The 27,356-nt window shown below is 30.5% G+C and overlaps 1 protein-coding gene across 5 annotated transcripts in view; it reads left to right on the top strand.

Annotated features, from left to right (window-relative positions):
* Window positions 1–27,356, top strand: part of LOC127071818 (puratrophin-1-like) — a 340,266-nt gene that overhangs the window by 212,639 nt on the left and 100,271 nt on the right. For all 5 annotated transcript variants that reach the window (XM_051011526.1, XM_051011527.1, XM_051011528.1 and 2 more), the window contains 6 exons: window positions 6,264–6,378; window positions 16,026–16,119; window positions 16,386–16,478; window positions 17,139–17,234; window positions 21,870–22,087; window positions 22,554–22,692. In XM_051011526.1, coding sequence (XP_050867483.1) covers window positions 6,264–6,378; window positions 16,026–16,119; window positions 16,386–16,478; window positions 17,139–17,234; window positions 21,870–22,087; window positions 22,554–22,692 — 755 coding nt within the window. The remainder of the gene's footprint in view (window positions 1–6,263; window positions 6,379–16,025; window positions 16,120–16,385; window positions 16,479–17,138; window positions 17,235–21,869; window positions 22,088–22,553; window positions 22,693–27,356) is intronic.

The raw sequence follows: 27,356 nt of genomic DNA on the forward strand, positions 1-27,356 counted from the left end.
CTCTTTTTAACCTAAACAAGAAAACACTTATGAAATCGATTAACCATAAAATATATAACATCGAATAAGCAACGATAATCCTTAAAGATATACAAAATCATCGAATAGAGAGAAAGATGAAGATGAAGAGAGATGGTTAGAGTTGGAAACGAAAGGAGATTAGGGCGAATTAGAATTTAGAAAGTGAGATCGACGTAGGTGGGAAAGGGGAAGGGGGTAGTATACACAATGTTCCATCGTCGATACATTTTTTTTTCTTTTTTTTTTCTTTCTTTTTTCCTTTTCTTTAGACGGGTCTAAGCACGGATCTAAGTTTTTAATGGTTGGTGGAAGAGAAGATCGTATATTAATTCGAAGTAAAGTAAAACGAAATGACTCGAGTGAATTCAGAACCTAAGGCGGCTAATGGACCATTCCAGTAGCGCACTTCTAACGGACGATCCATCCCGCCGCCTACTAATTGGCCCCGCGATCTCTCCCATAGATTCTCAATAACGGTCACGATGGGAAGATAAAGGAGGGGCGTGGCTTAACGTCATTTTAGAATCGCGATATGTGCATCGTATATACACATATATGTATATAAATCTTATATATGTATGTATATATGTACGTATGTTTGTATGTATAGGGTATAACAAATTGGTCCGTATAAACTTTGGGAATAATTTCTAGAAACCTGAACACGTAGAAAATGAACTGTGGAACCCTACGAACATGGGATTCAAAAATATGATATTTGTTTCCGGAGTTATGACGATTCAAAAGTTTTTAGTCGAAGGGTTGGAGAACATTATTATGTCAAATCCTATAGGAAAGTTATAAACTCTATATATGTGTGTGTTTCTTTATGTTTGTTTATGTTTCTTTCTTCTCTTCCTTTTCGTATGCGGTTTAAAAGAAGGTTAGAATAATCACGAGAGATTCGCAATAGAAAAAGAAAAAAGAAACTAGGTGATTTACAATTTTTACGGCCGTGTTTTTACGGCAAGAAAAAAGAAAATGTCGATTAACCTCAGAAAGCAATCGTATTCCGACTGTCAACGTTTATAAGAATATTATTTACTTGTTTAGATCTCTCAAATTCGATGCGTCGTTCTTTAACTCTTTTATATTTTGCGTAAGAAGTGCGGTTTGAAGGAAGGTTAAAGGAATCACGAGGGATTCAGAAAAGAAAAGAAGAAGGAAGAAGAGATCAATAAGCTATTTAACGCGTGACAATTTTTGCGGCCATTTGCAAAACAAGAAAAAGAAATGGCGGATCTAGTTAACCTCAAAAAGCAATCGTATTCCAATTGTCAACGTCCATAATGACACTTTCTACTTGTTTGATTTTCTCGAAATTATTCTCAAAGTTTCTACGGAAAGGATTATTCGGATACACCCTATATATATACATACATACATACATACATACATACATACATATATATATCTTCTATAGATATACGCATCATTTCGATATAACCAATATCCCATTCGGAGATATAATATCCAATGTGCGAGAGTAGGGTCAAAGATCGGAATATAGCAATGTGTATATATATATATATATATATATATATATATATATATATGTAAGCAGTATTCCACTACCACCACCGCCACCCGTCGCCGCCGCCACTCGAGAAAGGAAGAGATGGAACATATATCGCATATGATAGACGAGCGGTATGCAGAAGTCGATAGCCTGTCGAAAGGTGAAAGATTCAAGGTTAATAGAGGTGAAACTTTTTCCCACATTACCACGCACGTAAAGACAACTTGTCTCTCTCTCTCTCTCTCTCTCCCCCTCTCTCTCTTTCTCTCTCTCTCTCTCTCTCTCTCTGTATCTCTCTCTTTCTCTCTCTTTCACTATAAACGCACGTGTACGTACTTTACGAGAATTTCCAACAACAACAACAACAACATCAACAACGACGACGACGACGACGACGATGATGAAACAGAAAGAAAAAGAAAGAAACAGAGAAAAAGAGAGAGAGAGAGAGAGAGAAATGGAGGACATAATCGAACGATGATCTCGATATGTTTACATGTTGTAAAATCTGCTACCATATTCGAAAGTAATACATACCCATATACATACATACATACGTCTAACGAAACGATTAATCAAATTATCAATCTTTTTCTATGCCGAAAAGAAAAAAGAAACAAAAAAAAAAAGAGAAAAGAAAAACGAAAAAGTCTATAAAGTGAGAAGAAGGATAACGACGTTAATTCGGGAACGTATAGACGTAATCGATATGCGGAAAGACCAATTATCCAATCGCTGAATCATCCAATCGCGAAATCGCGAGCGATTAAGCGATTAAACGCTCGCGAAAGACGTCAAATGAGAGAGATCTCTAGCCTTGGCATTGCTATATATTCTTTTGATCTCGCAAAACCTGACACGGCAAAGTGGGCGATAATAATTCACGGACTGTCGACGGTGAATTACACGCTTCACGGGTACTTTCTTTCCTCTTGCTTACCCTGTCTCTTTCTCTGTCTCTCTTTTTCTCTTTCTGTCTCTCTGTCTGTCTCTGTCTTTTTCTCTCATTCTTTCTCACTCTTTCTTTCTTCCTCTTCGATCATCCTATCGTCTTTTTCATTTTAATAGAAATCGATCGAAGCCAATCGCGCTTCAATAGTCGTAATAAATAAAAGCTTAAGTAGAAAAAGTGATGGCGACTGCATCAAACTAAAGAGTTGAAGAGAGAGAAAGAGAGAGAGAGAGAGAGAGAGAGAGAGAGAGAGAGAGAGAGAGATAGAAAGGGAGAAAGGCGAACGATCGCAGGCGTGTAATTAGAAATCACGGATTTACGGGGTAGTGCCATGCGATAAATTCGAATGGCAGCGTCTAATGGCACGCATATTGACGTATCCATCCGACTATCGTTCATCTTTCTCACGAATTCAACGACTTGTATGGTAGTATTATCATAGATATTAACCTTAAGGCTACTTGGGATCCTCTCTTTCTTATTCATCTTACTTTTACATCTTTAATTTTTTTTTTTTCTTTAATTTTTACATGTTTTATTTAATTTTATATTTAAATTATACGTATGTATATATATATATATGTATATGTATAATTGATTCGTGTTTCTATAAAAAAAAAAGAAAAAAATATTCGTAGATTTTAAACGATTTAATTCGATAGATAAAATTCGTAGTGTTTTTTTTTATTTTGATTTACGTAAAAAATTATTCTCTCGGTTTTGTTTATCGACGAAAAAGAGAGAGAAAGAAAGAGAGGAATAGAGAGAGGAAGAAAAAGAGAGAGAGAGAGAGAGAGATTATGATGAACGAGCAAAAGATTCGTGCCACGGTCGTAAGCTATTCTTCTGCGTTATTAGCAAAACGAGCGTAGCCTCTTCTTCTTAATCTTCTTCTTCTTCTTCTTCTTCTTCTTCTTCTGCTTCTTCTGCTTCTTCTTCTTTCTCCTTCGATAGGTTCGCTATCGAATTAGTGGCTAAACGTGTCGTAATTGTACGTTTCCAGTATAATATCTTCGAGTCCGTCGTAAAGAGTTAAGTCGGGAAGAACCGTCACGTTTTCTCGTAGTATACCATTGGAACGTAGAATAGTTAGAAACGGATAGATCGACACCCTAAAGTAACAAGATTGTTTTTTCTTTTCTTGTTTTTTCTTTTTCTTTCTTCTTTTTTTTTGAATTTAATTCTATAAAGATTTAAATTTTTATAAAGGATTAAATTCGTCGTTTCCGCGTATCTGCTCCTCTCTGATTTCTTATTTTTATACTGTAAGCTTGATAATGTTACAAACTTTTTTCTTTCTTTTTTATTTTATGTATTGATCATGAAAAATTAAATTAACCGAAGTCAATCGTAATTTCTGGGAATTATCTGATTCTTTGATTTATTATTTGTATATTGTATGTTCACTGTTTTTCTTTTTTTTTTTTTTATTGATTGATTATGATGCATTTGTCTAGGATCTAAAAGAGAAAAGAAGGGATGATTGAAGAGTGGCGATTGACATTTGCATTGTACGAGTTGCAATGATATTTAAAAACAATAATAATAATAATAATAATAGTAATAATAGTAATAATAATAATAATAGACAAATAAATGTGAAATTTAAAAAGGATATAATAATATATCGTACGAATAGCAATAATAAAATAAAACTTCAATACACTTCCATACACTCTTAACTACTAACACCGTGTTTGTAAATGAAAGTTCATTTAATATATAAGTAATGAATTATCATTTGCTACATTTCTACGAATTTAGACTCTTAAACAACAGATGTGTTTAGTTTCAAATCAATAATCCCAAACATTATAATAATTATATAAAATAAAATATAATCTAAAAATAAGAAAAAAATACATACATATATAAGAATACTTATATTTTTGGAGGACGATTAAATTTGTAAGAATCTTCATATAGAAATTGAATCGCGTTTAAACGTAGGACACTTAAAAAAAAAAAACAGAAGATTTATTAATTTGTTAGAGATCGGTGGTAAATAATTCGTGTTCGCGATACCAACGAGAAGAGACTTACCGGGTGTCATTAAAATTGCATATTTGTAGCTCATGGAAAACTGAACTCACGGAAGGCGTTATATCTATGTATGTATGTACGTATATGTACATATATCTATATATGTAACGTAATGCATGTATATATGTAAGAGACGAGCACGCGAGAAGGTTCTGCTCGCCACCGGCACTGAACATTATTATCACGTTACAGGGTAATCGTCCAGATAACTTAACGCCGCAATGAATTATCATTAAACTCTTTGAGTAAGAAGATGATTCCAAAGTAGTTCCTCGTAATATTCTTGGCGCCATTCCGAGTAGATGCGCGATAGTTGGACTTTTGTTGTGAGTTACTTACACAGTTGTAATCTCAGATCCCAGTGTCACGAAAAAGCCACGTATAATTTTTATTTTATACGTACGTATAATAACATATATTACATCGGACAATCAGAAGCAAAATAAATTTCGTTTAGTCTTGAATGACTTTGGATAACTTTATTCACCCTTACGTTAATATCTCTCTTAAATCTTTTCTTGTAACAAACAGAACCATGATCATCATCATCGTCATCATCATCATCGTCGTCGTCGTCATTATTATTATTGTTATTGTTATTATTATTATTATTGTTGTTTTTATTATTGCTATTATTATTATTATTATCCGAGTCCGTTCGTTACAGAATTTATTCGCATTTAAAGAGCACGATTTATTACGACCAGTGAGTATTCTCTAAGTCTACCGACTACGTATTTCGATAATGGACAGTACCTAGGAGCATTTCTTAATGCTATCTCGAGCGTAAATAAAGTACATTTTAACGATCCTACTTTGTTCCTCCTTTTCGTTTTATTTCTTTCTTTATCCGGTGTATATACCTTCGAGCGATTGAAACGAAATGAAAGAGAATGAAATTTTATGGATGATTGTTCTTCTTTATTTTCTTTTCTTCTTTCTTCTTTTCTTTCTTTCTCTTTTTTTCTCGTCGTTCTTTTTTTTTTTTTTTTTTTTTTTTTTTATTAGAAACTTCTACAAACAAAATGTTCGTTAATAAAGTTTCGTTACAGCGTGGAAATAATTATTTCAATTAATTTTTCCTTTTTTTTTTTACTCCGATTTTTTTTTGTACGAAATTTCAATTAATTCGACGTCATTATATCGTAATTCAGTATTTAGAGTTAATAATTATCATCGGATTCATCGGCTCTCTGATGCAATTTATTTTTCTGTTCTTTTTTCTTTTCTTTTTTTTCTTTTTTCTTTCTCTATGTTTAATAGGATGTTACGTGTAGATATATCTCACGATTGGTTATTCTTATTATTTGTTTTTTTTTTTTAATATTCAAGAAAAAAATATTGTATATTTTGTATGTAATTAGTAGATATTAGAATGGACAAAATACAAAGATTACACGAATATATATATATATTTTTTTCACAAAAATTAAATTTAGGTGTATATATTGATATCAGATTCATTGGAAGGATATAAATTAATGTTATTAAAAAATAAATAAGTAAATAAATAAAAAAGATTGCATTCTAATATATTCAACAATAAAACGGATTTTCATAAAAATGAATATACAATTAATAATCTGTTTAAATTGGATACGTATTAATCCATTTTATTTTTTTATTTAGGATTAACAATTGCTACAAAATGTATGATCGATGTAACGCATTTTTTCTTAATTTTTTTATCAATATATTTAATAGAATAAACGTGTATTTCTTTTTTAGGATATACGGACACAACAGGAAGACCAGTTCTCGAATTCGAGGACACAACGAAGAGGGAAACCCTCACAGTTAAGGAGATTTCATCCCTTTTGCTCTACCTCGCCCGTTTGCCAAGGTAAAAACAAATTGCTGCAATTTCTTCAAATTTAATTTTATTATTATTATTATTATTATTATTATTATATATATAGTGTCCAAAGAGTTCATATCAACTTATATCCAAAAGTGCTTTATTAAAAAGATATATATACCTTTAAAAATATTTACTTACGATTGATAAATTAATATAATATTTATTATAATTATAATTAATTACAGTTTTCTTTTTCTTTCTCTTTCTTTTTTTTTTGTTTTCATAAAAATGAAAAGACTCGATTTATAAAACTACGATAGAAGCAAAAAATAAACTTTGGGAATGTATACAAAATAAATTTACTATTATCTCCGATAAAGTTTGGAATATTTGAAAGAGTCTGAGTTATTTTTTATAAATGCCATGATAAATCAAATATCACACAAGTAATCTATCATATATATATATATATATATATATATATATATATAATTATTTAAAAATATATCTTTTCGATATTGCATTTTCGAGTATAAGTTTATAGAAACTTTTTTTATCTATTTAACTTCGATAATAGTATAAGTTTGGTCCCAAATTTTTTTAACTACCCTACACACACACACACACACACATACATGTATATATATATATATATATATATATATCTATGTATGTATACGTATGAATATTTATATATAAGAACAGTCAACTTCCGTTATATATATAGGGTTTATTATATAGCAAAACTCATTTTCGAGTCGTAACTCATCTATAAAGCGAAATAAACGGAAAGGAGTCAACGGTAAGGTTGAAAATCGCTCGTAAATCCGAAAATTACGTCTACGCGAGCGAACTCTCAGCGTCATCTCGTCGATTCTCTTTCAGCCGTACTCGCATAAGCTTTGACTCATAAAATATATCGCGTATGATAAGCACGACAGCCTATTGCGATATCATTCATCGCACGGCTTTATGGTTTCTCCTATGCGCTAGTCCCATGATTCTTCTTGTCGAGCCGTAAGAAAGAGAAGGATAGAGAAAGAGAGAAAGATAGAGAGAAAGGATAGAGAGGAAGAACGATGATGGTGAATTGAAAAAGAAAGACAGAAAAAAAAAAGAGAAAGAAAGAGATAGCGTTATGTTGCTCGAGGCACTCTCACCATAAGAAACGTCGCTCTATCTTTCGTCATCTTTGGCATAAAGTCGTTTCCGCGTCAACGATTCCTCGTTGCCGATCGCAAATAAAAATATGAAAAAAAAAGAAAAGAAAAGAAGAGGAGGATGAAGAGGTGGAGTAGAAGAAGGAGAAGGAGGAAAGAAATAAACGAAGAAGTAAAGAAAAAGGAAAGAAAAAGGAGATAAGCGAGAGAACGAGAAACAAAAAGAGTACAGAGAGAAAAAGAAAAGAAAAGGAAAAAGAAAAAAAAATATTGAAAAATTTCCATACGCTCGATTCTCTTTCTCATCTCGATGAAACAGTTCGTATCGGTTAGGTTCCTCTAGTAGGTAGGTATATACTATACAACCGTATAGTTTTATCGTAGCTCTTGAAGAAGGGGTAAAATAAGAGGAAGAGGAAAGGATAAGCTGAGAAAGAGAAAGAGAGAGAGAGAGAAAAAATACGTAAATCTTGATTCGCCGCGAGCTTTTATCCTCGCGTTCGTGCATTTCCGAGCAAACGTGGGTGACCTTATTAAAAAAAGCAAAGTTACTCTAGAGCAACAACCCTCAGGAATCTCGAAGTCAATGTAAAAAGGGATCGCCTGTTTAAGTTAATATTATTCGTGTTTATTCGTGTCGTCTTATTTAATTTACACAGGCAATGTCTCGTATAACTTGACACGGAATGTACCGTAAAGATTTATTATATGTTACATGGGGGAAAGATAGAGAGTATCTTTTCTATTAATTTCAAAAGGTTCCTCTTTCTCTCTCTCTCTTTTTTCTTCTCTTTACAAAGTGCCGCGCCATTGGTTCACTTTCAATTTAGATAAATCGTAAAGTGTATATATATCTGTATGTATGTATGTGTGTATGTATATATGTATATATAAAAGTAAACTTTATCTTCACTCGAGATCCTACCTTATCTCGTGGAATCGCATTAGCGTCGGCGGATCATCGTTGGAAAGATAACGAATGATTTGTCGCTGGGACCTGTATCTTTTACGAGTATTTTCACTGAGAAAAGAAGAAGAAGAAGAAGAAGGTGGTAGAAGAGGAAAAAGAAGAAGAAAAAGAATAGTTTAAGCTTGTCCTTCTCTGACACACACGTATATACACACACGTACATACATACATACATGTACATAGATATACGTACATACATACATGCATGCACGTATGCATACGCATATATACAAACATGTGTATACGAATATACATACAATTATATATACGTATATATATATATACACGTGCTATCACCCTTTCCGATCCCAGGAATTCAACGACGAAAGCTAACAGTGTCATAATGATCCTCTGAGCGGAACACGATCACCATAAATCAGTCTACCTTCTCTTACGGTATATACTTGGCTTAGCGCGGGATTCATTAGAATTTTTTTGTTGTTTTTTGTTGTTTTTCTTTTTCTACTTTTTACTCCCTTTATTTTGTTTGTTTGTTTGTTTATGCATGTGCATGTGTTTCTTTTCTTCTTTTTTCTTTTCTTTTCTCTCCCTCTCTCTCTCTCTCTCTCTCTCTCTTTTCCTCTCTATTTAGTTAACTCATTTACCAGGGAAAGTATTTTATCAGGCAGATAACTCGCAAATAGCAGTCGAGTAATTCGAATTATTTATTCAGCTGTTAACTGTCTAAGACTTCGTATTGAGACGATCGTTTCTTCTCTTACTTGTAAATTTCTCACATCTATCGTTAGATATCTATGATTTAACGATAATGTCTCTTTTTCCTATCCGGAGAATTCGATTATTAGGAATTCATTTTACGTTGAAGTATTGAAATATAATATATTTAAAGGAAGAAAGAAATAGGAAGATAACGAAGGTAATAAAAGCTTTATTAGTTTGAACTATTGATCCAATGAATACTAATAAACATGGTAGAATATCTTTCATCAAAAGTGATTTTAATTTTCTTTGAAATTTATTTTACATTGACTATATATATATTGACTCGATATAGTTGAAACTGGAAAAGCTTGCTATTTTTTTTTTATTGTAATACATATAATGAATAATATAGATATATATAAACTTACAATTCTTTAAAAATAAATATATGTATATTTAAAAAAATATATATGAAGCTTTTACGACTGCTTATTACGTCGAGTCAATCGATATATTTATTAATTAAATAGACAATGTCTCTCGATAAAAAAAAATTCAATCAGCTCCATTTGATTTAATCTAAATTTTCTCGTGTTACAATTCCTCTCGTCTTTCAGTTATATACTCTCCTACTCTCTCGGTAAAATAATTAACGATGAGGTTTTAGAACCAAACCGTCCGGTACATATAACGAACGATAAAGTTAAGCGTTTATGGACGAAGGTCCCTTGACTCGTCATGTCGCGATTGGGTCTATCACGCGAGAGTAGGGAGTCACGAAACGACGCTGGAAGATTGTTCAAACGATAAAGGTTCAACTTCTGGATCTCTCAGTGATCCAGTTCTACACCTGACCGGGTTTCTTACTGAGTTATGGTCGTCCATCAATCCTTTTACCCTTCTACCAAGACTCCAGCCTCCGGCATACAGTAAATTTTCTTTCGTCCTTCGTCCTTCGTCCTTCGTCCTTCAACCTTCGTCTTTCTCTTCTTTCTCTCTATCTTTTTCTATTTTTTTTCTTTGTCTTTTATCTTCTCTTCTCTCTCTCTCTCTCTCTCTCTCTGTCTTTCTTCTTGTCTGTCAGTCTTTCTCTACTTTAATTTTTTTCTAATTTTTTCTTTATTTTTTTGTCTTCAAACCACCCTCTTTTCGAGTCATCATTGGTTACTCTCTCTCTCTCTCTCTTTCTCTTTTTCTGTCTTTTTCTTTCTCTTTCTCTTTTCCTTTCTACCACCCTCCTCCCCACTCCTTACTACTCCTCTTTTAACTTTTCTCTTCGCTCGTTGCAGTTTGTCGACCTACTTCCCGAGATCGTATCTTCTTCTCCGCTTTTTCTACTCCTCGATCTTTCTTTTCTTTTCTTTTCTTTTCTTTTCTCTTTTCTTCCCTCCACTTTTTTTCTTTTTGTCTTTTCTCTTTTTCACTTCTCTCTCTTCTCTCTTCTCTCTCTCTTTTACTTCATCCTCACTTCTCTACTCTCTTTTTCTTGAAATACTATCTTCCAATCTCTTTCGACGATCTGTTTTTGATCTTCTTCTTCTTCTTTTCTCTTTCCCTTTTCCTTTTTTTTCTTTCTTCTCTTCCATTTTTTGGTCTTTTCTTTTTTCTTTTTGTCTTTTTAACGATCTCATTTACTACCTCGAAAATAACTTTATTACTCTCTTTCCTTTTCATCTGAATTTTTCTTCTGTATTTATTTGCAATTTCTACTGTGTTCAAATATATATGTATATACATATATATATTTTATTTTATAGTTCAATTATCTTCGAAAAAAGAGAGAGAAAGAGAGGCGTCTCCATTCGCTCGAGTTTTCTCTGAAAATGTCCTTGAAGTAAGAACTATTAACATTGTTACGGCAAAACGTAAGAGTCTTTAAATATCACCTGTCTTTATGTTGTCATTAGAGAGCTATTAGCGCGGTTAGAGCGTTATTAAGAATATAGGTCTTTCCCTTTTTAGTAGCGGTTCACACGATCTTCTCACCTGTAAAAGCGCAACGCCTAACTTTGCGACTTTCTAGTATTTATTGTTAGCAATCTTGGATTGGTTAATTCCTGCACTCGAATTTCTAATTCTAATATTTTTCAATATTAAAATCCGAAGAAATTTTGCAAGTTGTTAAATAACAAAATTAATTCCATCAATTTGAAGAATGCATTAATAAAATTATACCGATTATTATTTCGTAGAAATTTTCATAGAAATTATCGTTGATATTTATTAAAAAAATTATTCTTCGATTCTTTGTCAGATGTCCAATCTTCTTTTCTTCTTTCAAGAATTAATTATTTATTATCAATAATGTTAATGTTGAAATCTCTGCATAATTATTTTTTCTTCGTTTTTTCTTCGCTTATTTTTTAATATTTTACTTGCGAAAAAATAATATGCTTAGTTAGTTTGAATACATGTTTTTATTAACGATAGTAATTAGGTTTATTAAATGTTTATTAAAAAAATCTGAATTAATAAAGTCATATTGTATATGTACATACATGTATGTCAATGCAAACGAATCTGTTTTCCTTTCCATTTCTTTTTGTTTTCGTTTATGTTTTATTAACTTAATGAAGTGTCACGTTAGAGATGACTCAACGATTCTACAGAATAATAGTTTTGTCATCCTATGACGTCAGAGTGCAAAGGGTTAAGCAACCAATTCACTTTATAAGAATATTGATTTAACTTTTATTATAATCAAGCAAGATATAATCGAATTATTTAAGAAAATATCATATCGTCGATTATATTTGATACTTAAAAATTTTTTTAATACAATAGACATATATCTATTTCATGTGTATGTATATATTACTATTATTAGTCTTATTAAATATAAGCATAAAATCTCTGAATATAAATTTAACAATATTTAACACAAATATATTCTAACGACGATTAAAATATATACTATTCATAATTTAATATAAAATGACAATCAACAACTGCTTCACAAAAAAGTATTAAACTAAATACTATATTTATTTTTAATTCATAATTATTATCAACGGTTAAAAAATATCATATTAAAATAAAGTAGAAAAATAAAAACACACTCAATTCAACGATTAGATATTTTATACGTATTAATCAAAAAAAACGATTTAGTTAAATGATGCTAATAAACAATTATAATACCCAATTAAAAAGATTTATATTCTATTAATCAATTGTAAGATTTAACCTCTCGACAATCCACAATCTGTTTGCGGAATTACGTGAAAAAAAAAACTCATTTAATTATCTTTTTTTTTTTTGAATTCAAAAACGATCCGGGAAACGATTTTGATGGACTTTGATGATTGTTTGGATGAAGCGACTAATAAAGAAAATAAATAAAAAAAATAATAGGAAGATAAAAAATGAAAGAAATAAAGAAATGAAAAACGAAAAAAGAACCCTTGTTGTAAAAAGATAAAAACGCAGGACTCGAGTTTTGCGTATCTAAACGTAACGGCCAGTGTTTTTATTAGAATCATTTAACTTTCCGCAATGCGGTACGACGCGGAACGTTACGCACAGATCACATGGACCATCTTTATGAAACAAACGCCATGACTTTTTCCATGAGAGAGTTTCTAGCTTTACAATAGTGCTAATGCATGATTTTCTTTGAGAGTGGGCAGTGGCGTAGCCAAAGGCGTTATGCCAATGCCGACAGTTACGATCGAATTGTAAATCCGTTTGCTCGTAAACGCTCTTCACGTATATGGATGTATCTCTATGTATGTATATATGTATGTATTTAAATGTGTGTGTGTGTGTGTATCTACCGACGTACGGTATTTATATATCAATTTTTTTATTTCTTTCATTCTTATGTATCCGCTTTCTGCTTGAAATTGTATAATAAAGAAACGGGATAATTATTCACAATAAGTAGAAATAAGAGACAATGTTCGTTTTGTTTTTATTTTTTTTGTTTTTTTTTAATTTTTTTTTTTTTTTTGTTAGGATACTGCGACTATTTATTAGCTCGTTAACGAATATATAAACGATGTCTCTGTAAATATATGTATATGATCGATAAATATATGTGTATACGCGAGATGATATGAGATAAATGAAAATAAATAAAAAGAAGGAATTTTATGGATTTCTGATTATCAAATTATAATTGAATTATAGTTGAAATTATAATTCTGATTATCAAAATATAAATTGAATATATCAAATTATAATTGAAAACGTATTTAAGAATGAAACTCTTTTGACATAGGATTGTCTTTTTTTTATCGACGAACATAAACGATGTCCGATATAAGGATAAATATATGGGATGAATAAATGTATATAAGAAAAAAAATATATAAGGATAAAATAAATGGATTGGATTGAGGGTGGTCAGAAGTGAGGTCAGATTAAACGAGATAAATATAATATGAAATAAAAGAAAAAAAAAAAAAAAGAAAAAACGTAAAGAGAAAAGTCATTAGATATTACGTAGATTTTAATATATAATATTAATGTCTTATTAGATTTAATTTCGTATTGAGACGATAGATAATAATAATAGATTGTAATAAATAAAATTTTGACGGAGTTAAAATAAAACGCGAGGAAACTAGGTTTCATTAGCGAACCGTGTTTAATTAGTTTCAAGTTACTCTTCTTTGATGATAATGATGAATATATGTATATCATGGAGATTACTATCTTTTCATTTAGTATATAATAACGAAGTATAGAATATCATTTTGAAAGATCACGATTGTTAACGTTGACATGATATATAAAACACGTACTTAATTAAAGCGTTAATTAATATATCTATTCTTCTTGAATCGTGATACGAATCGTGAATACAGGTTGAAACAAAAGTTCTTGGGCTTGTAGTGTAAAAAAAGAAATATATATATAAAAAAAAAAATAAAAATAAAAATAAAAATGAAAGGTTGAAAAAGAATGAAAATTAGTTCGAAACTAGTATCGAAAAGAAAATAATCGATTTTTAATATCATTTGAAAACTCGATCCAATTTGTATAACTCGAAATGTCTATCGATGCTATTCGTTTAAAATGCATTTCGAAATAAATGACATTCTTTAATAAAGTGTATATATCTGTGCACGCGTGTGTTTGTGTTTGTACATATTTGTATGCAGTTATTCTGAAATTTATTACTTTAAAAAAAAAAAAGAAAGAAGAAAAAAAAAGAAAGAAGAAACATATATCGAAATAACTTGTATCACGTAAGATTAGAATTAACGTGTATCATGTAAGATTAGATATTTTTTCTTTTTCTCGAAAAAAAAAGAAAGAGAAAAAAAGGAAAGAGAGATAGAAAGAAATAAAGGAAGAAAAGAGAAAAAAGATGTTTGACTGTAATCCGAATGATCATAGAAATATTTTCCCGTCTCGTGCGATAGCAACACGCGATAACGAGTTACGGTATCTGTGTACGGACTATGCCTACACGTTAAAACGATTTTCCAACGATTCAGAAGATTAGAGCCTTAGTACGATGCTCTTTCATCGAAGCGGCGCTCACGACTTTGAATTTAATAAAGCGTCAACCATCGATTCTAACGGCGATCGATACACGGAGACGATCAATTTGGTTTCTTATCGATCTTTCTGTTTCTATCTATCGATCCGTTGTAATGATCAATGCGGCATAGTGATGCGCACGATGTCCCGAAGGCCTTATGGTTATTAAATTATATATGTGTTAGTAGACGTACGAATAAATGACCGAAGTAACTTAACTAAATCTAAATGATTCTCTTATCGAATAAGATCGTTCTAGTTGAATGAATTCTTGGCAGTGTGTCAAAGTCGTGCAATATTATTTCTTGTTCCGGATCTATAGAGAATAGAATTGGCTATGATCCAAATAGAGATAACAAATAAAAAAAAAAAAAAATCAAGAAAAAGAGAGAGAGAGAAAGAGTGTGTGTACGTCTATGGTATGTCCATCGAAAAGTTATAAGAATTTGGCCAGATGCCTGAACAATTTTCATTTCCTTTCTATTTCATTAGCATAGTAATACGATAGTTTGCACGCTTATCGTACCGTTCGAAAGTTTCCAAGATCAAGTAGGTGTAGTCGTAAACGTGGTAGTATGTATGTATATATGTATATATGTATGTACGTATGTATGTCGAGCATCGAATAATGACGGACACTTGAGTGAAAAGAGACTACAAAATCGATCCAAACTAGGACAGTGTAAGGAACACTAAAGTAATTATATCACTCAAAAAGAATAAAATATATGTATGAGTATATTATATATATATATATGCGCGTGTGTGTGTAAATATATTTCACATACGACGATCATGAATCTTATCGAAACGATCGGCTTGATAGAAAAGTATAGTGGCGACTCTATCGTGGTAGAATTAGAAATGCGATCTTTGATAGGATTGAAAGTAGGAAGGTGTAAAGGTACGTAAGTATTAACTGTATATGTCTACATGTGTATTTATTTATATGTATATATATGTATGTATGTATGTATGTATATGTCTCTCGTTTCCTGCCGTTCCGATAGATGAATTAAATCGGTCATAAGCGATTCTATGAATCGACTTAGCACAAGTATGAAATAAGGATAAATACAGCAAGAAGTATGATTGCTATTACTATTACCAGGCAAAAAGAGCCATGACTAGTGGGGTTAGAAAGGGGTAGAAAAAAGAGGGTGGTTACTAGAGCCTCGTGAGAAATTCTCTATCTGTATTTACCATTATATCTATGTACATATGTACTTAAATACTCCCTTAATTACATGAGAAATCGATCGAATCAAATGGATTTTCTATTACTATCGCCATACAGGCACACGTCTGTCTTGTTCACGTATCGCATGATTAATATTCTCAATTTCATTTAATTATAACAATAATTTGATTCCCATATTTACGATTATATATTTTGGTTACAGTTCCGAACAAACGAAGGATGGATTGAGCCTTCTCGTTCTTGGTGAATCTAACGAATGTTTGGATCTATTGGATAAAGCATTGATTCTGTTACAAGTAAGATTTTATTATTACAATTATTAATTCATTATTTTTACGAAGTGTTTGTATTTAGAAAAAAAAGATCGTAGACTCTGTAATGAATTTTTATTAACGCGAGTTACTTCTTTGTTAAGGGAGGAAAAACGAAAAAAAGAAAAAATCTTACAAGGACGTTTGACGTTTCAATTTCTTTCTTTCTTTTTCTTCGTTTTTTTTTTTTTTTAATTAATTAATTAATTAATCAATTAATTTTGTTACACTAATCTTATTTAATATTATAGGGGAGAATCAACGTGAGTCAAGCATTCGTTTTACGAAATACCAATACAGAAAACTCAACGAACGACTCCATGTTACCTCTAAGTCGTGTTAAGGTAAGTCAATAAATAAAAATCAATAATAAAATTAATTTAATCGATAATAAAAATTATTGAAAACTATTTCAACTAGAATGTATCTTATTTACTCGATATAATCTTTTTTCATTTCCTTTCTTTTCTTTATTTTTTGTTCTCTTTTTCTTTGATTTATTTTAACCCGATTTACCTTCTCACCTCACCCCATGTCCATTCTTTTCTCATGGTCTTTATTTCAGGACGATCAAAGTTTTCGGTTCGTCGAACACAAACGTGTATGCTTATATTTCTTGTTTGCTATACCACTTTATATTTGTCGTATAAAACAATGTTGGTACGACGATTTGACAAGAATATACTCTTTACTCGTTATCCCATCTCTTTCGCCCTTTCACCTCTTTTCTTTCTTTTGAATGAACCCTTTGTTATCAGTATCGGTATATACGTGAATCGATATTATTGTGTAGCCAATAAAGGGATATTCAATTTTATTGAATGTCTTTGATACCTTGAAACGTCAATTTCTACAATTTATTTTCTACATATCTAATTGAAAATGATTCGAGATTTGATTCGTAAATAGGAAAAAATAAAAAAAGGAAAAGAAAAGAAAGAAAAATTGTTTTCTTTATTACTTAGGCATACATGTCTAATGTTATAAATTTCATTTTCTTTCAGACAATCGTAATAACAGACACGACTAACAATAAATTTATACAAAGAGAAAGGCGCGAAGGGAATTATGATCACCAGCAATGGATAACATTTTACAAGGTAATTTACATCATTGATCATGGTTATATATCTTTTTGGATATTATCTTTTAAATGAATTTTCTTTTCTTTCTTTTTTTAATTCTATGATTCATCCTCGACGATAATTTATCGTTTAATGCGTTAAATGACGTGTAAAAATGAATCGACTCGACGCGATGATTCACAAATTCTTACAACGATTTAAATAATTGAAGTTTCTGTCACTATTGATTAAAAAAAGACAGTGTTGTATCCTTCGATGTTTTCTTTTTCTTTTTCTTTTTTTAATTTTTTTTCTTACGATTTATTCACTCTTTTTCCCGCACGTTTTTTCTTTCCTTGAAATTTTCCCAAACATTTTATCAGTTTCTTTTTATTTTCATTATTTCTAAGAACACGTGTTACGCATCGCGAAACTTATCGAATTAATTACTCGTTAGCAAAATCTTATATTACTACGATTAAAAACTTTTTCATTCATATTACATTTTCATTTCAATCGATATAATAAATTTCATGTATTCGCCTTTGTGTCGATTATAAATCTTTTTCTTATTACTCAATCTCTCTAATATATGAAATTTATACATTAAAAGAAGAAATAAATAAATAAATAAAGAAAATAAAGAAAAGAATTAAAAATTTATACATTAAAGGAAAAGATAAATAACATAAAGAAACAATAGAATTAAAAAAGTAAATAGAAATAAATAAAGAAAAAAATTCATAAATAAACAAACTATATCTATCCAAAGATATTCTTCTTTTCTTTTTTACGTTCTTTCCTTTTTCTTTTTGTTTTACAAAATTCTCCTCTTTCTCTCGATGATGTGATACGTACTTTAAATCGTATTTATCATCGGATATCAAATTGCTTGAATTAACGAGAAGGAGGAGAAGAAGGAGAAGGTGGGAGGAGGAGAACGAATTGAGTAAAAAAAAAAAAAAAAAAAAAAAAGAAAAGGAGAAAAGAAGAAGAAAAAAAAAAGAGGAAAAGGAATTACGATCGACACTATTTAATTCGCATCATTCATCTTGGTAATTCGAAAGTCGCGACAAATTGCTATCAAAACGGCCGCTTCTGTCTGACCGGATGGAGAAAGATTGGTGTGTGTAGTACGTTTGCTGGTTGACTCAATGTCATTACAGTGATTCGGCAGCTTTTCGATGAAATAAATACGCGGGCCGGATTCGAACGAGCGAACATAATTGTGCCGGTTCGGCATTCGTATTTCTGGCCTCTCAAGCCTGGGCCGCAATTATTGTCAGCGAATTTATGGCTCGAGCAATGGGTGCCACTGACCGATGGGTTACTATTTTGACAGTGGCTCTCAATGCACTTGACTGTAAATACAATAACTGTTTTTTTCTTTCTTCTTCTTTTTTTTTTTTTTTTTAATCGATTCATACTCATCAAATTCGTCAAAATCGAATGGACTAAATCGTCGTTAAAAAAATCTCTACGTTTCCGACTAACTAATAATGCTTTCGAGCGTTTACAAATTTAGTAAATTTCTCGTAGAAACGTAATCGTTCGAAATTTTGTATAAATCATTTTTTATCGATAAATTTGTTTCATTACTTTGAATCGATTTATAATTGACACGGTTAATATGGTTTATTTGATATATCGTTAATACAATATAGTTAACATAATGTAATCAATTATATTATATCAGATTATGTAAATTATACTGATATATATTGACTATATATCTCGACTCTTTTAAAAAAAAAAGAGACAAAGTATGTAACGACGAAATCGATAAAAGATGTAACATTAGAACAACGATAGTAACAATAATCATTGTTTACTATATTCCTAATAATTTAAACGTAATATATCAAATAGATTAAAGGATTAGTCGTAAGAACTCGTTAAATAGTTAGAATATTCGACTGAATAAAAAATTTGAAAATAGACTATTACACTATTGAGAATATCGATGGCGCACTTTTTGCCTGAACATTTCGCACGCCTGAAATTCTTGAGTGGAAAGTAAAGGCATACGGAGTTTCTAACTAAACTCCTAAGTTTTTTTTCAAGAATCCAAGGAACGAGAGAATTTACTACTCTACGCACTCGCCATCCTCAACACTGAGAGAACCGAGTATTTAACCTCGAAGGTTACGAGGAGTCTTCTTCACCGTACGGATTATCGCGTAAGCGCTTTTACAGGGGCCCTGGATCTTTTGTACCGCCGACAAAAGACGAGGAGAGTGAGAGTAAAGAGCATAAGCAAGAAAGAGAGAGAGAGAGAGAGAGAGAGAGAGACAGAGAGAGACAGAGAGACAGTGAGAAAGAGAGAGAAGGAAAGTTTCAACTCTCTTAACTCTCAACAAGAAGCTATTTCTCAACAGGCACCTTATTTCAACTTACTTGATTGCGTTTCGTATCTCCTCTTCATCGATTCAACCTTTACCTTAAAATTGTCCTCCCCCTATCCTCCTCTTCCTACTTTCCAATTTGTCAAAATTTATTTCCGTTAGAATCTATATCGTTAATATAATGTAATCAATTATATTATATCAGATTATATAAATTATACTGGTATATATTAACCGTATATCTCGATTCTCTTTTTAAAGAAAAGAAAAAGTGTATAGCAACGAAATCGATTAAAAGTATAACATTGCAACGATAACAATAATCAACGTTTACTACATTTCTAATAAATTAAACGTGATGTATTAAATAGATTAAAGGGTTAGATTTTAAGAATTCTTAGAAAATGATCTTCATCGTTATTACGTTCCTCGTTAACGTTCAACGTTTTAACGTCGGATTATACGGAATATTTGAAGAAGATCAAGGTTTCGAATAATTGTTGTGACCTCGAGAGACCATCCAAATCGGAACGAAGTTAAATCAAGACGATGATAGCCCAAGGCAATGATCGATCGTCGTAACGTACCTCTACGTTCGTTCGTTCGTTCGTTCGTTCAAACGATCCATCGATCGATCGATCGATCGCCCGATCGATCGACCGACCAATCGATCGATTGACCGATCGATCTGTCGATCGATCAATCCAGCAAATAATTTTACCGAATAAGACATCAATCGAAAGAACATGTAAAGGATTATTCAATCGATTCCTGCTCGTAGGTGTTCACCGTTCATTTCTCTACTCATCGGCTAGTCAAAACTTTGTTATCTTATCGTCATATGTTCAACGATTGCGTTCCTGTTCTTATATTTAAATTTATCTTCGTTTCATTACGCTTAGTCATCATTTCGATCCTTTACGATCGACTCGGACGAACGACCAACGTTTATAGGATACCGTTTGACGTAATCACTTACTATCAATTTTTCTATCGATTAAATATGTTCAAACGCGTTGGTAGAATTTTTCAAGGAAGTTAAGCAAGCTTTCATGAATTCCATATGGTCAATTAGAATGAACGATTCATCGATCTAGATCGTTTGAACTACATTCCTAAGACGTGTGTCAATAATATCCCATTGATTTCAATTATTATATTGTTTGTTTTATAATTCTTAATAATCGCACGGTGAATGTGATTACTTGAGTTTATGACGTATGTAGATATCATGTATATAATCAAGTGGTTCGTAAAAATGTGTGTACGTGTGTGTGTGTTCTTTTTTCTCTTTTTTTTTTCAACGATTTTCTTTAGAAACCGTGTTCTTTTTTATTTTTTTCATATTAACGTGATGGATAGGAGATAATTACAATTTATACTTTGATAAATGAATACCTTAAAAAAAATGATAATAATAATAATAATTACATTTAATTATGTGTGTGTGTGTGTGTGTGTGTATACGCTTGTGTGTGTATGTTATAGTCATATTTCCTGCTTTTAAATATTTTTTATTGAATATTATATTTTACATAATAGAAACAGTATTATCTTACTACCTAGATTAATTAACCCTCTATAACTCAAGTTTCTTTAGTATCTAAAAAAAAAAAAAATAAGAGAAAAGTTATATAACGTGAAACTTATAACGTAATTTATGCTAGTATAATTATACTATACTAAGTGTACGTAGTTGTACTTAGAAAATATTAACTTTCGGGATATCAGATAACTTATACTTTTGTGACGATAAAATAAGTTAAAATTGAAAAAATAGAGATATATGATGGGTTAGTATAATTAAACGAGGCTATATAGGATCGATCATGATACAAATCTCTTACAGACTTAACTATGACTCTTCTAAAAAGAAATTATTTTTAATTAGAATATATATGTATATATAATATGTAACTTCAGAAATATATGATATTATAAACTATGAAGAATTAATAATGATACAAATATTCCATTTAATAAATTCACACATTTTTAAAATTCACGATTCTTATATCATCAAAGATCTATAGAATTTTTATTATATCTTAACAAATTAAATTCTTTTTATTATTACCATATTATAATAAATTCTTTCGAATATAAAATTTTGTTCCAGTCAACGATTACACAATTATTACAATAATACTAATAATAATAATATATATTTTTTTTATCTGAATAATTATTGATCTAACAAAGAATTCAAATCTTCAATTGAATAATCGAAAAATCGAATTAAGCAAGAAACATTAAGGTTCTTTCTGAGTAATCAAATAAATACATATAAAATAAATTTAATATCATTTCGTTTTTATCCTTTCAGGAATACGATGGACTAATGAGCGAATGGCATGCAGCTGGACGCAGATTAGCGCTCGAAATGTCAGAGTTAAAGGAATGCACGAGTTTGTCTGGCACCTTGACGCCTCTCGGTCGGCTCCTAACGGACCCAACATTGAGAAGAACGTCCAGGGATGCTGAAGTAGCCATTGCAGCTTTGGAAGAGCGGGCTACGTCTCTTTTACACATCGATTACGTCAAGTGAGCTTTCCAATTTAATTTTCAATTTTATTTTTATCGTTCCAATATTAAAATTACGATTTTTTATTTCTCAAATTTTTCTTTCATTTTTTCTATATCTCTCTTTATCTCTCTCTCTTTCTCTTCCTCCAATCGAACATAGAAAGTCGTAAATACTGTCAGAAAGCCGGAAGTTGATACGTTGATTAGTCACGCTTAGTTTTGCCTTTATATATATATATATATATATTTTCTATGATCATACACTCGTTCATAGTCACCCTAAGTAACGTGACATTAGTGAGATTAAAAGTTCAACTTCCGTATCGACGCGTTAAACGATTATAAATAAATAAAAAAAAGATAATATGAGAAATGAAAGCGATTATAATTATTCGTCAAGAGAATTTTCTATATATTTTTTTTTCATTTCACTTTTATTTATATATATATATTTTTTATTTTTTTTTTTTTTTAATACCGACAGATCATCTCTACAACGAGCAAGAAGATTGATGGAGGAAGTCGGTAACGCGGCAACGAGATTGGAGTCATCCTTTGAATCACGTCGAGCAACTATACGCAATCTTGCTGTACTCCGAAGTATCGAGGATCAAGCACACGAGGTAAGTTCACTTTCGTTCGATATAAACGTCAAACGTTCAAGGGTTTATAGAGTTATGGGTATCGCTTGTCCTCGAAGGATGAAGTATCTTTTATTTTTTTATACGATATATATTTAATCGCCAAGTTCTTTTTTTTCGATAATACAATATATCGAAAATCGAAAGAATTTGTAATTAATCTATCTGTAATGATATTTACGAATTTATTTATTTATTATTATTATTATTTTTTTTTCTTTCTTTAATTACATGCAATTCCAACAAACGAGATATATTTCGATGGCAATGTGAAAGTTTTTGCAATAGCATGATCGGACATTGATTGATGGAATTTTTTGTATGTTTTAACTTTCTTGAGATTTGTCTAGTTTAATGATAATTCGACATGATCTTATTTAATAGATACCTAATCAAATATATATAATTAATATTTACTAGAAATTATTTTGCCGAATATATATTTTATATTCAGTTGTCGAAACTTTCTACTTAATACTGTGTTTATTTGGATAGAAAATATTGAAGATTTAGAATTTTTAATTAGCACTACAGCAATTAATCGTATATTGTTAATTGAACGAAATTCAATAATACGAAATAGCTATGAATATCGAAAATAATTCCAAATTTTTTATTTACTTAAAATATGAAAAATTTGCAAATGTTTTACTGATTAATCAATAACCGATGAATCCAATAATTAAATCTACTACGAAAAGATACCGACAGGATTATATTCATCGTACCGTAGAAAAATCATCAAGACATCTTTCTGAAATATCCACACGCACACACATACACACAAACACACAATATATCCGAAGTGACGACGCGAAAATTCGCACGGTCCGTTTTTACACTCGCTCAACTTCGATATCGATCGAATTGATCGGGGTTCGTAATCTTAATAGACATCGGTTGCTACCGTCCAAATAAAAATAACAATTACGAAAAACAAAAACAAGAACAAAAAAAAAAAAGACGAACAAAAAAAAATACAACAAAATCGAAAAAAAAAAATAAATAAATAAATGCACTTCACTTACGTCGTCTCACCTCTCTCTTAATACGAAATAACCAGCTTCCGTTCGCCTTCGCAAAGAATTCCTTATCGATATATAAAAAAGAGACAGAAAGTTTCACTTTGTGTAAAATCGCAGGCTCGATGCATCCTCTTCAAGAAGGAAAAGAAGAAACAAGGAAGACAGACGATGACGATGATGTTAATGTTGATATTGATGTTGACGTTGATAGTGTTAGCGAGGGTATTGGTGGATGGACTCACCCTACGATTTTGATCTCTGTTTCCATCTCTTAGCGAATTCTGTGCACGACAGGAGATCGATAGGATCGCGAAAGCTCGCTTTTCTTGGGAGCTCGTATTCCGTGTGACTATACGAGAGATCGGTAACCTCGTTTCTGGCATCTTCGTCGACCTCGAGATGATGTTCGACCTCGTTTGCCAGAGTCACTCGATTCCTGTCTACGTAGTAGACGCGTCGATCTTCTCTTTGCGAACTTATTCTTTTCTTTCTTTCTTTTTCTTATGTTTTGTTTTTTGTTTTTTTCTTTCTTCTTCTTCTTCTTCTTCTTCTTCTTCTTCCTGTCTATTCATCTTTCTTTACCATCGGCATATCTCCCTTCTCGACGTTCAACGTTGGTGGCCGTTTCACCACCGGCAATAATTCCGTTCAGTTCTTCCATCTACTTAGCCTTAAGCAAATACGTGTTAATGCATTTTCCTGGTATTGAGCCTATAGAAATCGCGATAATATATGTGTAAGATCTCTTTCGATAAGTGTTTCTTTTCGTTTCGTTTCGTTTCGTTTCGTTTCGTTTCTTTCTTTCTGATTTTCTTTTTTACTTTCTTTTTTATTTTCTTTTTTAAATTCGACGAAAATAATACCTTCGTAAGTACGTTCTTTTGAGTTCGTTAATATTTAATCAACAATGTTGATATATAAAGAGTTTAATATTTTTAATATTCCAATCGAATCGCTCGGTAAATTGATTTTACTTAATTACGAGTAAAAGATTTCTTTTTAAAATATTTATCTATCTTACGATATAATTTGTTTTAATGTAATTTATATTGTATTGACCTGCGAATAATTTCAGATTTTCCAATCAGATTTTGTCGAAAAGTTTTATATCGTATTCTTTTTAAAAATGAATGTTTTCTGTGAAGACAACAGAAATTTTTATATTATTTATGAATATTCCATTAACTAACAATCGTAAGATTAAAAATTGTCATCGTAAAAATACTTTTAGTTCTCTCCCTCTCTTCTTTCTCTCTCTCTCTCTCTCTCTCTTTCTCTCTCTTTCTCTCGACCTTCCACCCCTCTCCCCCACGTACAAATGTGTAGTTACGTGTCTGAAGTACTTATCCTTACGCGCTATAATTTCTTCTTAACGATCCTTCCGCACGAGCCTAGAATTAAATTCAAAGTAACTACATGCATATACGCTCTTCTTACGAATTGGACTCGCTCGTCATAGCCTTCATGAGATTTTACTTTGCTCTGCTCGTTGATCGTTTTATAATTATTAATAAAACATATTTGAATTACAGAGTAAAACGTAAGATTACGAGTAAAACGGACGAATCGTTTTTGTAGGCGCCATAACTAGGTATTTTAATGATTTTCTTTTAGTTTTTTCATTGCTTTTTTCTTTTTGTCTTTTTTTTTTTTCCTTTAATTAACACAAAATTGAAGAGTTCCGAGGGGAACGTTTAAGTATCAATTTATTTATTTATTTATTTTTTTATTAATTGGTTGAAAAGATGATCAATACAGAAAACGTATAGCGAAAATCAAAATGATCGATATTCTTTATCGATAATTTGATTTCTTTTTTCGTAAATAATCGATTGATGATTCCTTTTTTATTTTTTATTGAAATGAATTTAAATCAATTATCTCGTGAAATGACAAGTGATATTATGTTTATATGAAAATATTGTTAAAGTAATTACAATATTAGCAACATGTAAATAAGCAATTAATATAATATAATAGTAAATAATAATAATAAACGATTATTAATATATTAATACAATTAATATATTATATAATATATGACGATATATATTAATATATTGCTATATATTATATATGTATATAATAAACGAGTTAATTGAATTCTCTTTAATAACTGATAAATGATAAAGATTATTCTCATCTGATAATAAGTAGTACAGGATATCTCGATTTCTAATCATCATTACGATCCCATTATCGATTTATGGGAACGAAGTTTCTCCATTTATGGTCACTCATGTCAATCGTAATTTAATCAACTGATTAATTCGCAGATCAATTGATAAGATCATATTTTTATACTACACGTTAGATTCTCGTACAACATGGGTTAATATCAAATTAATTCATATAATACTATTCAAAAATTCTAAGTTGTGTTCGTATAACATCTATTAAAGCATATATCTTCTAAATCGATCATAATATATCATATACATTCACCATAAATATTTATTTGATTAAAAAATCGTTCAAGGATCTTTTAAATAAATTTTGAAAAAATATATATCATTAATAGATAATTTTCAGCTAATTTTTTCATAACTTTTGTGTTACAATATAAAATAAATTCTAACAAAAATATATCATTAACAGACGATTAAGTTATCTATTTTTTTCTTCTTTTTTTTTTTTTTTTTACTAATCTTTGCGTTACAACAAATTTATCTGTTTCTTTATTATTTTACTTACGATTTTTGCCATAGATAAAAATATATTATGCGATTAAAAATTCATAATTCTGTTAAAATAAATAAATAAATAAATAAATAATATGTATCTCTAAATGCATATGTATATATGTACGTAATTTCTTACGTGAATGATGTAATATAAATTCACGTAACACAAAACGTAATCATCTTGTTACATGATTGGATGTCTACTATTGTATCTATTTCATTTTTATAATAATTCTTCTATACGACAAAAAAAAAATAGTTTACTTCGTGCGGATTAAGAAACTACGTTTCATAAGCAAGAGTATTGTTGAATCGTTATAACGATGAAGGAGAATGATCCAAGCACCATTCTCGTACAATTTTCTTGCGTTCGGTCGTTAAATTTAAACGATTGAGTCGGCTACTCGCAAACACAAAGCATTCCATGATAATTAGATACGAGATGCGTTTCATCTCTCGAAACGTAGTTATGTAGGTACAATATATATGTATATATATATATATATATATATATATATATATATATATATATAATCTATCCGTTAAGTTATATTATATATTGTAGAATGACTTTCACTTCGCAAAGCCTATTACTTAATTACGATTTCGATCGGTCCAATAACGATCGTAACCCTTCAAAGGTTTCGATCTTAAATAGAACGATAAATACTTACTATATATTACTCACAAGTACTTAATTATTTACGTTATTAATTATTTACGTGCTTCTCTTTACTCTATTGATTTATTTCATCTGAATTGTTACTCTATCTACATAAACATTTTTTTTTTTGAACCTTTTCATTATCTCAATATAAAATATATTTCAAATATATATAATCATATTTCTAATTTCTTATACGATCGATTAAATCAAACATAACTTATTACCAACTTAAGAATTTACGAATACCATTGAGAAAAACCTTTGAAATTC

This window comes from Vespula vulgaris, chromosome 23 (genome assembly GCF_905475345.1).
Source record: "Vespula vulgaris chromosome 23, iyVesVulg1.1, whole genome shotgun sequence".
NCBI classification, from domain to species: Eukaryota; Metazoa; Arthropoda; class Insecta; order Hymenoptera; family Vespidae; genus Vespula; species Vespula vulgaris.